This window comes from Sphaeramia orbicularis, chromosome 5, assembly GCF_902148855.1.
Source record: "Sphaeramia orbicularis chromosome 5, fSphaOr1.1, whole genome shotgun sequence".
Taxonomy (NCBI): domain Eukaryota; kingdom Metazoa; phylum Chordata; class Actinopteri; order Kurtiformes; family Apogonidae; genus Sphaeramia; species Sphaeramia orbicularis.
The window spans coordinates 54,089,918-54,104,000 of record NC_043961.1 but is presented as its reverse complement, the minus strand read 5'-3'; the positions used below and the strand labels follow the sequence as shown (position 1 = coordinate 54,104,000).

At 38.6% G+C, this 14,083-nt stretch overlaps 1 protein-coding gene across 8 annotated transcripts in view; it reads right to left on the bottom strand.

Moving 5' to 3' along the window:
* The window catches only part of rap1gapb (RAP1 GTPase activating protein b), a 439,024-nt gene that overhangs the window by 57,829 nt on the left and 367,112 nt on the right, over positions 1-14,083 (bottom strand). For all 8 annotated transcript variants that reach the window (XM_030134454.1, XM_030134457.1, XM_030134455.1 and 5 more), the window contains 3 exons: positions 13,812-13,895; positions 13,610-13,710; positions 13,034-13,163 (listed from right to left, as the gene is read on the bottom strand). In XM_030134454.1, the coding sequence (XP_029990314.1) occupies positions 13,034-13,163; positions 13,610-13,710; positions 13,812-13,895 (315 nt within the window). The remainder of the gene's footprint in view (positions 1-13,033; positions 13,164-13,609; positions 13,711-13,811; positions 13,896-14,083) is intronic.

Below are 14,083 nucleotides of genomic sequence, written 5' to 3'. Positions count from 1 at the left end.
TTGTTCAGGTTATTGATGTTTTTTGTAAAAGTATAGTTTGGTAATGTAAATATTTTCATGTAATTTTACTTTTTCACACCTAAAAAAAAAAAAAGAGAATTTGATAATGATAATAATATTTTACTGGTCTGACCCACTTGAAATCTAATTGGACTGTATGTGTCTGTATGTGGAACCTGAATTAAAATGATTTTGACACCACTGATTTTTAATATCTTCAGTGTAATTTTTACATTTCACAAATTCATCCCGCCGGCCGGATTGGACCCTTTGGCGGGCCAGATTTGGCCCCTGGGCCGCATGTTTGACACCTGTGATCTAGACTATCACAATTTTCTCCCTACATTTGAGGAAAGTTTTGGTGTACAGATGTGGGATTGGGTTTATACATATTTGTAGTTTTATTGATTTTACTATTATTATTATTACCATAGTTGTGTAAAATTTGGAGAAAACCACATCCGATAATAAATAAATGATGCACATGCCATATAACTGCTGAACTCAACATAATAACCCCCCTCACCCTTCACACACCCACCCTCATGAACACTGGACTGTTCTAATGTCCAGTATAACTGCACTGTAAAAACGATAACTAGTAATTGTTGATTTCATTAAAGTTTTCAAATTAAACCGACTCAGAAATAAAGCTTTCCATTTACAACCTACAAAAACTTGTCTGCCCAGCAAAGTCCTCTCATTGTTGTCCTAAGATTTTCTAAATAGCACAACAAAGATTATCAACTTTTGAGTAGAACACACGATTGCTGGTCGTGAGGTGTTAATCGCTTCTCCTTACCCCATGTGCATGGCACAAAGCACGGCACACAATTAGAGGCTCATCTGGCCCGATCCCAGAAATAGTCGCACGAGTGAGAAATCGTCTCTAAAATCGCACAGTGTATGGCCGCCTTTACCCATTCCCCTCTGTCTTGGTACCTACTTAGAACGTCATACAGCAATCAGGCCACACAGGTGTGCCAAAGCCTCTTCCACCAATGGGGTCAAAGGTCCCAACACCCAGAACACCTGTTTCTGGAGCGACCATCTTCAAACACCCTGAGTCAGAGAGGCTTTGCTCATACTAGTGTGGAAATCCCAACTCCTCCCAAAGATTTGGCTTCTCCTGAAGCAAGGGTATTCAAATCCAGTCCTTGAGGGCTGGTATCTGGCATGTTTTAGAACAGGGGTGTCAAACTCATTTTAGTTCAGGGGCCACATTCAGCTAAATTTGATCTGCAGTGGGCCGAACCAGTAAAATAATAACATAATAATATATAAATAAGGTCAACTCCAAACTTTTCTCTATGTTTTAGAGCGAAAAAAGTAAATTTACATGATGAACAGGTTTACATCTACAAACTATCCTTTCAATCAACGTGAATCACATGAACAACCTGAAAAAATAAGTGTAATTTTAACAATATATTGCCTCAGTTTATCATTTACACATGTACGTTATAACTTACAGATCACAGTGGAGCTACACATACACAAAACATTTAATAACAGACAGAATATTGTTAAAATTTTACTTACTTCTCTTAAGACATTTCAGGTTGTTCATATTTGTTTAGGTTATTCACATTTTTTTTGCAAAATTATACTTTGTTTTAGTGTAAATACATGAAAATATTTACATGTACAAAGAGAAACATTTGGAGTTGTCATTATTTATATGTTATTATGATAGTATTTTACTGGTCTGACCCACTTGAGATTGAATTGGTCTGAATGTGGAACCTGAACCAAAAGGATTGTTAATATCTTAGTGTAATTTTTGCATTTCACAAATTCATCCACAGGGCCAGACTGGACCCTTTAGCGGGCCGGATTTGGCCCCTGAGCCACATGTTTGACACCTGTGTTTTAGAGGTTTCTCTCTTTCAGCACACCTGGAAGAGGGAAACCTCTAAAACATGCAGGATACCAGCCCTCAAGGACTGGATTTGCCTCCCTCTGTCCTAAAGGAAGTCCTCCCTCTCATCTGTAATAATGGTATGTTCCTTTGACAAAAGAAAGCAAGATTTTTTTTGAATGGATAATGTAATGTTGTGAGTTGTTTTAACTTGAAACTTGATGTTTTTATAAAGCAGAAATGTGTGTTTGTTTAACTAGCTAAGTTTTTTTGTACTGATAATATAAAATAAATATTTGATTTAACTCATAGTTTTAAGTTGTAACAACAAGTGATTAATTGTTAAATCAACTTTCATAACTTTGAAAAGAAAGTTGGGACAATGAGAACATTGTAGTGAAGTCAACTTTGAGAAAATTCAAAAATCTCTTGCATCACGTTGCCTTGATATTTTACGTTTTCTCAACTCTTTCTTTTTTACAGTGTGGAGCCGGGCGAATTGTCGCTGTGCGGCGCTTGTGAACCCTTGAGAACAAGCATTACACGTGCCAGTACTCTGGAGGCGTGGCTTCGGGGGATGTCTGAAGAAAGGCGTTTGGACTTTTGAATTGAGTATTTTCAAAATGTAGCTCGCTCGAACCGTTTTTCTAAGATCTCATGCCCCACCTTTAAGACCTGCTGTGTGAGCGTAGCCTAATAAGCAGTATAACTCAGTTAAACAGCATTTTACAGATCAGTTGGTCCATTGTGATATTTACTCTGCACTGATGTCCTTCTGTCTTTAAAGTGTTGAAGTGCTTTTCCACAGAACCGCTCTATACCCGATAACATCACCTTACAGCCTTAACTGCCGCTCCCGTAAAAATAAAACGGCTCAAGAGTCGACCAGTTGTGCACAGTTCAATGCTGCAAATATTTACCCAGGGATTTATAGATGATTCTTTTCCAGTTAGCAGCACAATTGCTTTACAGCTTCTGTCTGGTGAGCCAAATGTGTGTAAACGTGTGTGTTCACATGAGAACAATCAACCATCTGCTTCAGGCTCTGGCAAGTTTTCTTAATTTGCTAAAGCAATTTCAGCCAGAAATATAAAACAACAGAAATATGAGCTAAATGGGGAATATTGTAAAGAAAAGCAAGAGAATATGAACATTAAAAACAATGGGCAACAGGCTGTGTTTTACAATGCGGTGAAAAAACTTGAAAAGATATATAGCTCTAGCAATTTTTAAAAACATTTTATTTTGCATATTTATACGACCTAACTACTTGGATTAACTTAATACACCTGTAAATATCTATATTCTATTGTTGTTGCTGTGGAAACCAAAGCACCAAGAATAATATACAGTATAATAGTGTTTAGTGATTATTAGAAAAATGGAAATTTCATGTATTTACTCAGATTTGTCCTGAAAAACTATATTTAACTACACAAGCAGCATTGTACCCAAGCACCCTCCCATGCTGCAACATTGATCACACGTCAATGGGACGCCGGGCAGACGGACACAGAACTTGCATTATATAGTAGGATTCTCTGATCCAGTTCATTCCTTTACTTTCTTTCCTTTCTTGGTAAATTCCACTGGCATTTTCAGTTGAATAACCTCTCAGCTTGCATGTCTGTTTCTGCACATAAACTTTGACACCATGGCAACCTGGCCCTATTGTTTATCTGTTGCTAGGTAACCCACTTCAATGATGATTCTATGATTCTGGGCATAGCAGCGTGATTGGCCATTGGGAGGCCATTGTATTCCAAAATTACTAATATCTCCCAAAATATTGGTCCTATCAACTTGCTGTTTTCACTAGTCTGTTCCTTGATCAAAAATATATAAATATGCCAAACTGATGCAGTCAGCTCTTTACAGATTTTGTGTGATGCCTGAGACACACATACAGACAGAGTCCGCTTCCCTTTTATAATATAGGATGTTTTTCAAGCACAAATAAAGAAGTTTCTCCCACATGTATGTTACATATATTTTGAAACTATACTTTATCGTGATGACTGGATGTAATCTGATATGTGTCTCCCACCTTCACAAAGTTTGACACAATTTAATAAACTGTGCCGTATGTAACTTGAAGTTATACCACTGCGTATGTCTTTGGAAAGTCAGAGAAATTATAGAATAAAGTTGCCCTTTTTCCTCATGTTCCATTTTCAGTTGGTGATCACAGTGAAGCTAAATGCCATGTTTCTCACTTTGTAAACAGCCAGAGTCATGTGTGGATTGACAGAATGGGATTGACAGCTCAAGGATACTGTGGCAAACGATCAGCAACGGGTTTAACTGAATCAACTCAGAGGGGGGTCTGAAAACGTGTGACTTTTTAATTGATTTTTTGAAGGAGTGATATTTTGCTTTTTTTTAAAAAAAAAAAATGGAATTATGCATTTTCAAACATTTCCCTGTGGTCTACATAAACTGTAAATGCTATGCTTGGGTCTGAATTCTTCATTAATTCAACTCCACAGGTCCATCTTCAACCCTATTTCTGAGTAATGACACCAGAAAGGTGGTTTTGAGCGCTGGCCCTTTAAATGCAAATGAACAGCTTCACACCCCGCCCCCTCCAGGTTGTTGGCTGTGCTGCTCTGTCCCATTCAACCAACAACTGAACATTTTAAGTAATCGGCTTAAAGTTTGGACATATTTTCAGTATAGACTACAACCGCTGCTACTGATACTCGGAAAAATGTTTGTCGGAAGTCTTGACCTTATATGTGCAAATGTTGTGACATGACTAGTTATAGACGTTACAAATTAAGCAGGAATTGAAAAGCGTTGTAGAAATCCACTTGATTTTTGCTAAAATGAATATAAAGATAGCTTTGCAGCACCTGGAGGGTTCAAATTCAAACTTTTTGAACTACTAGGGTCCAAATACACAAATAAATGAACCAAAGACTAATAAAAGTGGGTTTAGCAAAATATGACCCTTTTAAATGACTTTTTTTTTATTAGCTGAAATTAATAAATACATGAATTACAGATATTGTGGGGACAGTATGATGATAGATTTATTTTTTAGAAGACCTTTTCTCCCACTAACTGAACACCAAGGATGCATGTATTCCATTTACTTCACTCACTCAGGCATGTTTTAGTTTTTCTGAGAAATACGTTTTCAATATGTAGGAATTTTTCACGCTTTTTAATTATTAGAAGCTTTTGAATATGAAGACATTACTTTAGCAAACTTTAAAACAGATTTTTACCTCCGCCAAGGAGGTTATGTTTTTGCCAGGGTTTGTTTGTCTGTCTGTTTGTCTGTCAGTTAGTGTGCAACATAACTCAAAAAGTTATGGACAGATTTTGATGAAATTTTCAGGGTTTGTTGGAAATGGGATAAGGAAGAAATGATTAACTTTTGGGGGTGATCGGGAGTGGGGGGGCCCCACGGGGGGGCCCACTGATCAGCCTTGGCGGAGGTCTGCGCTCTCCGAGTGCTTCTAGTTTGCTACTAAATCTGGCCATTTTTAACAGACTTCTATGTGTTATATGATTGACATTCTTTTTTTTTTTTTTTTTTAATAATTTAATAATTCATTCATTTATTTGTTTTGAGCAGAAGAAAAAAAATTAAACAGTTTTTGTGTATAAGGAACTAATATCCCAGCAAATCCATTAATAAACTAGAAGCACTCGGAGAGCGCAGACCTCCGCCAAGGCTGATCAGTGGTGCCCCCCGTGGGCCCCCCCACCCCCGATCACCACCAAAATTTAATCATTTCTTCCTCATCCCATTTCCAACAAACCCTGAAAATTTCATCCAAATCTGTCCATAACTTTTTGAGTTATGTTGCACACTAACGGACAGACAAACAAACAAACAAACAAACAAACAAACAAACAAACAAACAAACAAACCCTGGCAAAAACATAACCTCCTTGGCGGAGGTAATAAAGAAGATCAAGACAAAATAGCAATTGCTATGTACACTAGTAATAAAAAAATAAATTCAATATGTTCTGCTCAAAAAGGAGTGGGAACAAGAAAACTTATTAAATCCCACCCCCATCTCACATTTATACAACATAAAACATTACTTTTGCTTCCTTAATGATTCAGTAACATCTGTTTAGAGTCCTAATAATGTAAATAACAGATAGTAAACAGATTAGGAAAACTGCAGTATATTACTCTTAGTAACTATCTAAATAGTCGTTTTTCCATTGAACATCTGTGCAAAACTTTACCGATATTTACTAAATGTCGAAAAAACAGAAGTGTGTAATGTCGGGTTTTCCATTAAATCACAAATGTGATGATTTGTTTATTTATTATCGCGAGATGCAGTGGCGGCTGCTCGTCTTTCAGAGAGGGGAAGCTCATTGTCGGCTTACATTAAAAAAAAGTCAAGTTATTTGAACATAAATTCGTCCCTCCGTTCCTTTTTACGAAAATGGTCAGTGACCTTATCGTACCAAGTAAACAAGAAAACGTTGAAATTATGTTAAATTGAAACAAGGAAGTACAATGAGTGTTTTATTTACAGTGCAAGAAATGAACGAGTAATTTCGTAGTGGTTTTTCTCGATTTCACAGCAGAATGTGCGACGGTATTAAACTGAACTGTGTCAGTGAAGGAGTAGATCTGAAAATAGCTGTCAATCAAATGGGATTCAGCCTTTCGACTGATCCTCCAATCAGCATGTGGAAGCCTGGCGTCCAGCCCAGTTGAGCTCTGCCCACAGCTCCATTCACCCCCAGAGATGCTGAGCGTCCGGGGGCGGGACAACATCATGGCATTTATCCAATTACCGTCCAGTTTTGAGGCAATGAAAAAAACTGTTCCACTCAGTCCCATTGAAGTGCATGGACGCTGAGCGTCTACGGACAAATGCACTGAGCAGAGATCGAATGAGAAAACAGAGACACGGGAATGTATGAGAAGTGAACAACATCGAGTCCGATGATTTGTGACAAAGCTGATTCTGAACGAACTCGTCTGTGAGATGAACGTGTTCTAACACATTTGTAGTCAATGAAATGTCAACACAACCGAACATATTTAACCATTTAATTTTCGTAATTTTAGGGGAAGCTGGGCTTTCCTTGCAGTCTATGAGAAATCGCCTCTGGCAAGATGACATGAGAAGTAATTCCATAAACACGGTGATGAACGTAAATATGGTGTTGATTTACAGATATATTCATTATTATTATATATTACCCCTCTATCTCGTTCTAAATTTTAAAAATTATTCAGTTTCCTGGTGTGTCCACACATACCACAACATGTTTCTTCTTCTTCTTTGCTTGTTGTAACGTCCGTCAACATCCGTTTTTTTAATTCACCTGACTCTAGTTGGGAAAAAAGGTCTTTCCATTGCAGTTTTGTGTGATATACCATTTGTGCTATGCCCGAAAACCATGTCTTGCCAGCGCAAAAACTTTTATGAAAATGAGACTTTTGGTGAAATTGTCATTGTTCCATTAGGTAAATTTTCATGCACAAGTTATATTTGTGCAATTTGAGGCTCAATGGAAAAGCAACTATTTATAGTCTGCATAACTTAGAATAAAATATATTTCAACAATAATCGCATACCAACAATGGTAAACAATAACAAGCACAAACCAACAAAGGTAAGAAAGAGTCAAGGATGGAATGGAAATACTAATTTAAAAAATACATTTAACCTTTTATTCTCTCCCTCTCTTTACTCTTGCATGTTATTCTAAGTGAAAGTTGAGGGTGAAACTGGACCTGTGGCAGCTGATGTAGGACAACCAGGTTACTACAGCTTCACCCCTGAGCTTATTAGCTGTCAGCTTTGATATATATTCCAACAGAAGCCTTTTGAGACCACAGAGCTGAGTGAAATTCCTTCGTCTTACTCAATGATGATAGATGATGATGGACTGGAGCATTAGCACGGACAGTTAGGTGCTCCAGACAAACTCAAGGGGTGGGCTTGAGTGAGACACTTGACTTGTGTTAATGAGGTAATGCCTCAAATCAGATCACATCCGAGCTGCAGTAATGTGTTCTCCTGCCTCAAATAATTCTGCGTTATTATGGACGAACCTTTGCTCCTTTCTTTGTGTTCCCTCATGAATCATCCCATGTGGGTGTTGTTTACCGTGTGCCTTGTGTTTCTCTTCACGCCTTGGTAATATGGACTGAGTTACTGTGGTAACAAAGTTCAAACCACTTAAAGATGCAGTGAAGAGGAGCTGAGGACTAATGCTGCCGAGAGATTAAAGTCAAAGAGAATCGGAGGAGTGTAGTGGGAGACCTGCTGACGTGGAGAAGCAAGTGGAAATGGAAAACCTACAACAGGGATGTGTGTTAAGATGAGCAGGGTTAAGTGAGGTAAATAAATAACCATGTGACAGCTGCACTGCTCCTGTAAAGCCCAGGTAAAGCCTCCTGTGAGACGAGCACAGTGAAGGCTTATGTTACTGTATTAGACGTAAACTACATGGACAAAAGCAGTGGAACAGATGGGGGTGCACTGGTTATCATGAGGGTCCCAGGCAGGGCTATGCAAGTTACTCCCAAACTGTAATCCATTACAGATAACTTATTACTGTTATTTAGATGTAATTCCTTACATTACAATATTACTGTCCAGAATTGTAATGCATTACATGACTCCTGTATTACACTGTAAAAAGAAAAAAAAACTCGTAAAAAAAATGGTAATATTCCGGCAGCAGGGGTGCCGAAAAAATACTGTTAAATAACGGACAATAACCATCTCATAAAAATACAGTAATTTTCCATAATTGAAATACAGTTTTTTTTGCCCCAACTAAACATGAGATTTTTCATATTTTTTTACTCTTTAATGTTTAATAAAGAATATTTTCATGTATCAGAACAATCCAATTACCTATAAATATATATAAATAATTTTCAATGAGACTAAGTTGTACAATCCACTGATAAAAACTGTATTTGGACAGTTTATCAGTGCTTATACATGTTATACATTCACAAAAACATATTTATTCAACATTTTTGTTGTGAAACCTACTGTAATTACACAAGATATTTGTCAGTTAACAAACAAGTCTTGTTAAACTTACAAAACAAATACTTCTTTTATAGTTAATTGTCAGTAACTTTATGTCATTTTATTATAATTTTTTTTTTTTTTTTTTACAGTATTAAAGTTTAAATTAACAGTTTAATCTAATTACAGTGTAAAACAATAACAAGCAATTGATTTACACTCAACCATGTTACTGCAGATCAGGTTTATCTAGAACAGTAAAGTTACAGTAATGTATGAATTACAGTGAATGGGATGATGCATAAACATCCACTGTGTTGTCTGATATGGAACTAAAACAATAAAATTCATGAATATATATGAGAACAGCCTTGAACAGCTGTCCACTGTAGTGACCACTGTGCTTGAAAGGGTTAAAGGAGATTGTCCCTCCCACCTCAGTTTGCCCCACCCCCCATCCTGACCACTGGCTCCCATTTTAAGTACTGTTTGAGGCCCATCTTTTTGTTTTATCTGTCTCTGTGATAGACTCAGTTGGTGATTGTAAATCGTATTTTCAGTCTCCTTTTAGAAACCCTAAAAAGTCCCTTTACTGGTTTGACCTCTTTTTAGGGTTTTTGTGGAAGTTTGTTTTGTTGCTTTCCCAATTTGTGACCTCCGTCCATGAGTTGTGGTTTTTTTTGTGTCTGTGTTTGTGGGAAATGTAACACAGTACATTAAACCTTTTCAAAATTGTTCATGCAAATTACAAATTCTGCTGTTAATCTTCTGTGATTTGCCGTGTTGAGAATAACGGTGTTAAAAATTGCGGTGTTAGTAACGCCGCTATTGTTTTCCAGTAACGGGTAATTTAATGAATTACTATTTGAAATGTTACAACGCCGTTACCGGCAGTGAAATGTGGCACATTACTATGCACTAATATCTATCAGCTGTTATCTGTCCTGGCCCGCTCAGCCAGGCACGAGACGAGAGGTGTGACGTTCGCGGACAAGTCGAGTTTTTTGAACGGCTCTTTTCAGTGAACGTTAAGAACCGATTCGTTCTCATATTCAGATTGCCCACACTGCCTTCATGCTTCACCTGTGTGCCCCATGAGTCTGAGTTGTCCACGCTGCCTTCACCTGAACGACTAATGACATCTCCGAGTTTGGGGTGTGCTGCGGACAACGCATTCACTTGAACACAACTACGCGTGCAGTTTAACTGGGGAGGAGTTATAAGTGAGAGTCTGACTGACTGGACGGAGACAGTTACTGCTGTATCAGAGAGGAGCGACTGAAAAAAGTGGAGGAGCATGTTCTTCCTATGAATGCAGATCCCCTTATGTGGTGGACCCCAGCCGGGCCCTGGTGGACCCCAGCCACACCACAGTTATGGTATTCAGTACCTGTCTGCTGTTCTTCTCTATAAAACTGGCCGTGAAACACTTCAAAAATCAGCTTCCTTTTACATATTTGAAGGTTTTTCAAAAAAGTAACGCAATAATTACTTCCCCTGGTAACTAATTACCTCCGCCAAGGAGGTTATGTTTTTGTCAGGGTTTGTTTGTCTGTTTGTTTGTCTGTCCGTTAGTGTGCAACATAACTCAAAAAGTTATGGACAGATTTTGATGAAATTTTCAGGGTTTGTTGGAAATGGGATAAGGAAGAAATGATTAAATTTTGGTGGTGATTGGGGGTGGGGGGGCCCACGGGGGGGGGGGCACTGATCAGCCTTGGCGGAGGTCTGCGCTCTCCAAGTGCTTCTACAGTCTACTCTTGTTAAACCGCCCGCCGTTATACATTTTCGCTCACCGCCGACCAAAACCATTGCACAAAAATCCCCAATGCATTATTCCATTAGCTACCGCCATTTCCGCCTATCGCCATCCGCCAGCCCAGTTCCATGCACAAACAACACTTATACCATTGATTTCCCGACCGTTATACCGCCAGTGCCGCGGCGGCGCGGCACCTCCGAGGTGCAGCGCGGCAACTCCAAGGTGCGGTGCAGCGCGGCACCTCCGAGGTGCGGCGCGGCACCTCCGAGGTGCGCCGCGGAAACCGGCGCGGAAACCGGGTCGAAATGGCTCTTTGAGTGTTAAAGCTTGCCGATCCCTGCCTTACAACATAACAGAATCAAGATTTATTTAGAAACGCAATTAGAACGGGTTAACGGAGGCAGCATAGACATCATATAGTAAAGACATGCACATTATGGACGCAACCCGTTGTAACGCCATTTTCGCTATACCGCCAATTTGGCCGTGAACGGAAGTTGGCGGTATAACGAGAGTAGACTGTAGTTACATTTATGAAGGTTCTGAGGTCTCTACACTGGCTCCCTGTCTCTCAGAGAATAGACTTCAAAATTCTCTTACTAGCATATAAAGCACTGAATGGTTTAGGCCCAAAATACATCAGAGACCTTCTAGTCCAGTATGAACCATCCAGACCACTCAGGTCATCTGGTGCAGGTCTACTCTGTGTTCCCAAAGTCAGAACTAAACATGGAGAATCAGCGTTCAGTTTCTATGCTCCATATATCTGGAACAAACTACCAGAAAATATCAGGTCTGCTGAGAGTCTGAGTTCTTTTAAGTCAAGGTTAAAGACTCACCGGTTCACTGCTGCCTTTGACTAAAAGGCTTTTGACTTTTTATTCTCTTTGAAACTCTGCACTGCAACTCTTACTTTAATATGTGTGTGTTTTTATTTTTATTTTATTTTATTTTATTCTATTTTATTCTTTTTATTTTATGTGTTGTTTTGCTGTTTTTAATCACCTTTTACATGTTTCTTTTATAATGTTTTAAATGTGTTTCTTTTTGTTTCTTTTATTTCGATGTCCTGTGTGAAGCACCTTGAATTGCCTTGTTGCTGAAATGTGCTATACAAATAAACTTGCCTTGCCTTGCCTTGCCTTATGAAGGAGTAATTCTGTTACTAATTCAGTTACTTTTTTGAGAAAGTAACTAGTAACTGTAACTAATTATTTTTTAAAGTAATTTGCCCAACACTGATGATTTGTAAATTTATGTTTTGAAAAACAGTCAATAATTCAGCTGATCCTTATTTTTTCTCTTTCCTGTTGTGCTGTTGCAGTTAGAGCAAACATTTTTTTTTTGTAATAAATACTTTGTACATACAAATGCAATGTAGAACAGTATCACTTTCATCCAAATATATGGAATACTTTACTTATAAACAGTACTTCTTTGGTACTATTTTGCACCTAGCCACAAATCTGCAAATCTGGCAAGAGGCAAGCCCATAGATTACACTGGTCAACAACAAATTTATTGTTTAAGTTTTTAGAGCTGATTTAGGATAATTTTGGTGTGCTGAATCCAAAAATCACATTAATTTTGCTCAATCAGATCAACTTTCTGAACTATGCTACATATTGGCTTTTTAACATTTTTGCTTACATTTATGGGCATTTTCACATCATGTGATACAAAATTCTTTCATATTTCTTGCAATAAACGAGTTCTGAAGATTTTACTTTTGCCAATTTATGATTAATGTTTTTTTTAATATTACAGGTGAAAGAAATGGCTTCGACTAGAAGATGTTGCAAAAATAAGCCCGACGTATTCTGCTACATCCGTGGTGAATACACCATTGTACCTAACAGGAATCAAGTGATCAAATGATTTTTTTTCTCTTAAAACCTCTTTTGGGTGAGAACTATATAAAAAAATCAACTGATAAAGTCACAAAAATGTAATCAATTTTGTGAGAAGATCAACTTTTTCAAAATCAAATTAGCAAAAAAAACCTGACCTGATTGAGAAAAACAGATGTCATTTTTGGATTTAGCGGTGCAAAATGGTCCTAATTCAGTTGAAAAAACCTAGACAACTTGCAAAAAACATTTTTTTGTAACCCAGTGTTATTTTTCCTTCAGGGCTAGTTTTTTTTTTTTTTAACTGCTTCTTTTTCTTTCTTGTCCAAAACATATTAGTCTTTGCTTACCTCCGTAATATATGCTTTCTGTCAGGTTGTACTTCGAATCAATTTTTCTTGCTCCGACATTAAATGAAAGGGCAGTCGTCTTTACAGTTCCTGACCCTATTAGCTGCTGCTACGACATGAGTCACATGAAGATGTCTTTACAAATCCATTAGTGAGGGACGCTGACATCCGCCTTGAAAGCACACATTAGCCACCATGAAAATTAATCACTGAAATGTCTTTTTTACCTGCTGTGAGTCTCCCTCGGTGTAAGGCAGCTTGGTGGACACATGGAACATGATCTCTTTACTGTGGAAATTTGTGTAGATGGATTCTGTCCCCGTTTGGCCGTGAGTAACATCCAGCCCACCCCGAAACCTGGAGAACAAAAGAGAGCATATTTAAGTGCCTGAGTGAAGCGCGAGGACGAGATTAAAAAGAGGAGAGACTAAAAGATGAAAAGAGAAGTCAAGGATAGGATTGAAATGAGCAGCTAAACGCAAGACTGAGAAGGAACGACCACAGCAGTGTTCGAGTGGGACATAAGTGTGTGGACCCGGACCCTGCAGGCTCATCCATCACTGAGAGAATGCCAAGGGCACTTCTTCTGCCTACTCAATCACAATGTCAGCGACACTACAAATATCAGAACACTCTAAATCGCTTTTTGGGGGGGATTCGTTTAAAGGCCAACAATGATCAGCAGTGAAGTAAATGATGGCCTGCTGCTGACAGACGTGAGGTGGAAACCGCACACGGAGGATTAACCAAAAGAGGCTTTAAATTGCACCTGAGAAAACTGAAAGCAATTGAAGTGTCCAAACCCTTTAAAGTCATGAAGCTCAATCTTATGGCCCAGAAACTCCAGGAACTCAACAAAGGCAGGGCTTTCCTCCATGTTCCCGAACAGCTCTTCCTCTGTTGTCTGCAAGGAGAAAGTAACAGATATTTCAGGAGGTTGCAGCTCATTATTTCAAAAGCAAAAATCAGCGGCGGCAGCGGCGGCGTCTCTAACACACTACTCACTTGGGCAAACTTCTGATAAATAACTCCAAACTTGAAGTTGTTGCTGATCACATGCTCATCAAAGGTAACGATGAGCCTTGATGCCTGAAAAACAAGTAGATATTTTCGAGTCGGCTCCACAGAGCAGGTAGTGCGCTGCAGTGGAGGACGCATTAATCCAGTGTTTCTCAAATAGTGGGGCGGGCTCCCCCAGGGGGGCGCGAAGAGTTGCCAGGGGGGGGCATGGGATCATTCCTAGGTGTTTATTTTTTCTTCAGGTTCGAACATGTGGC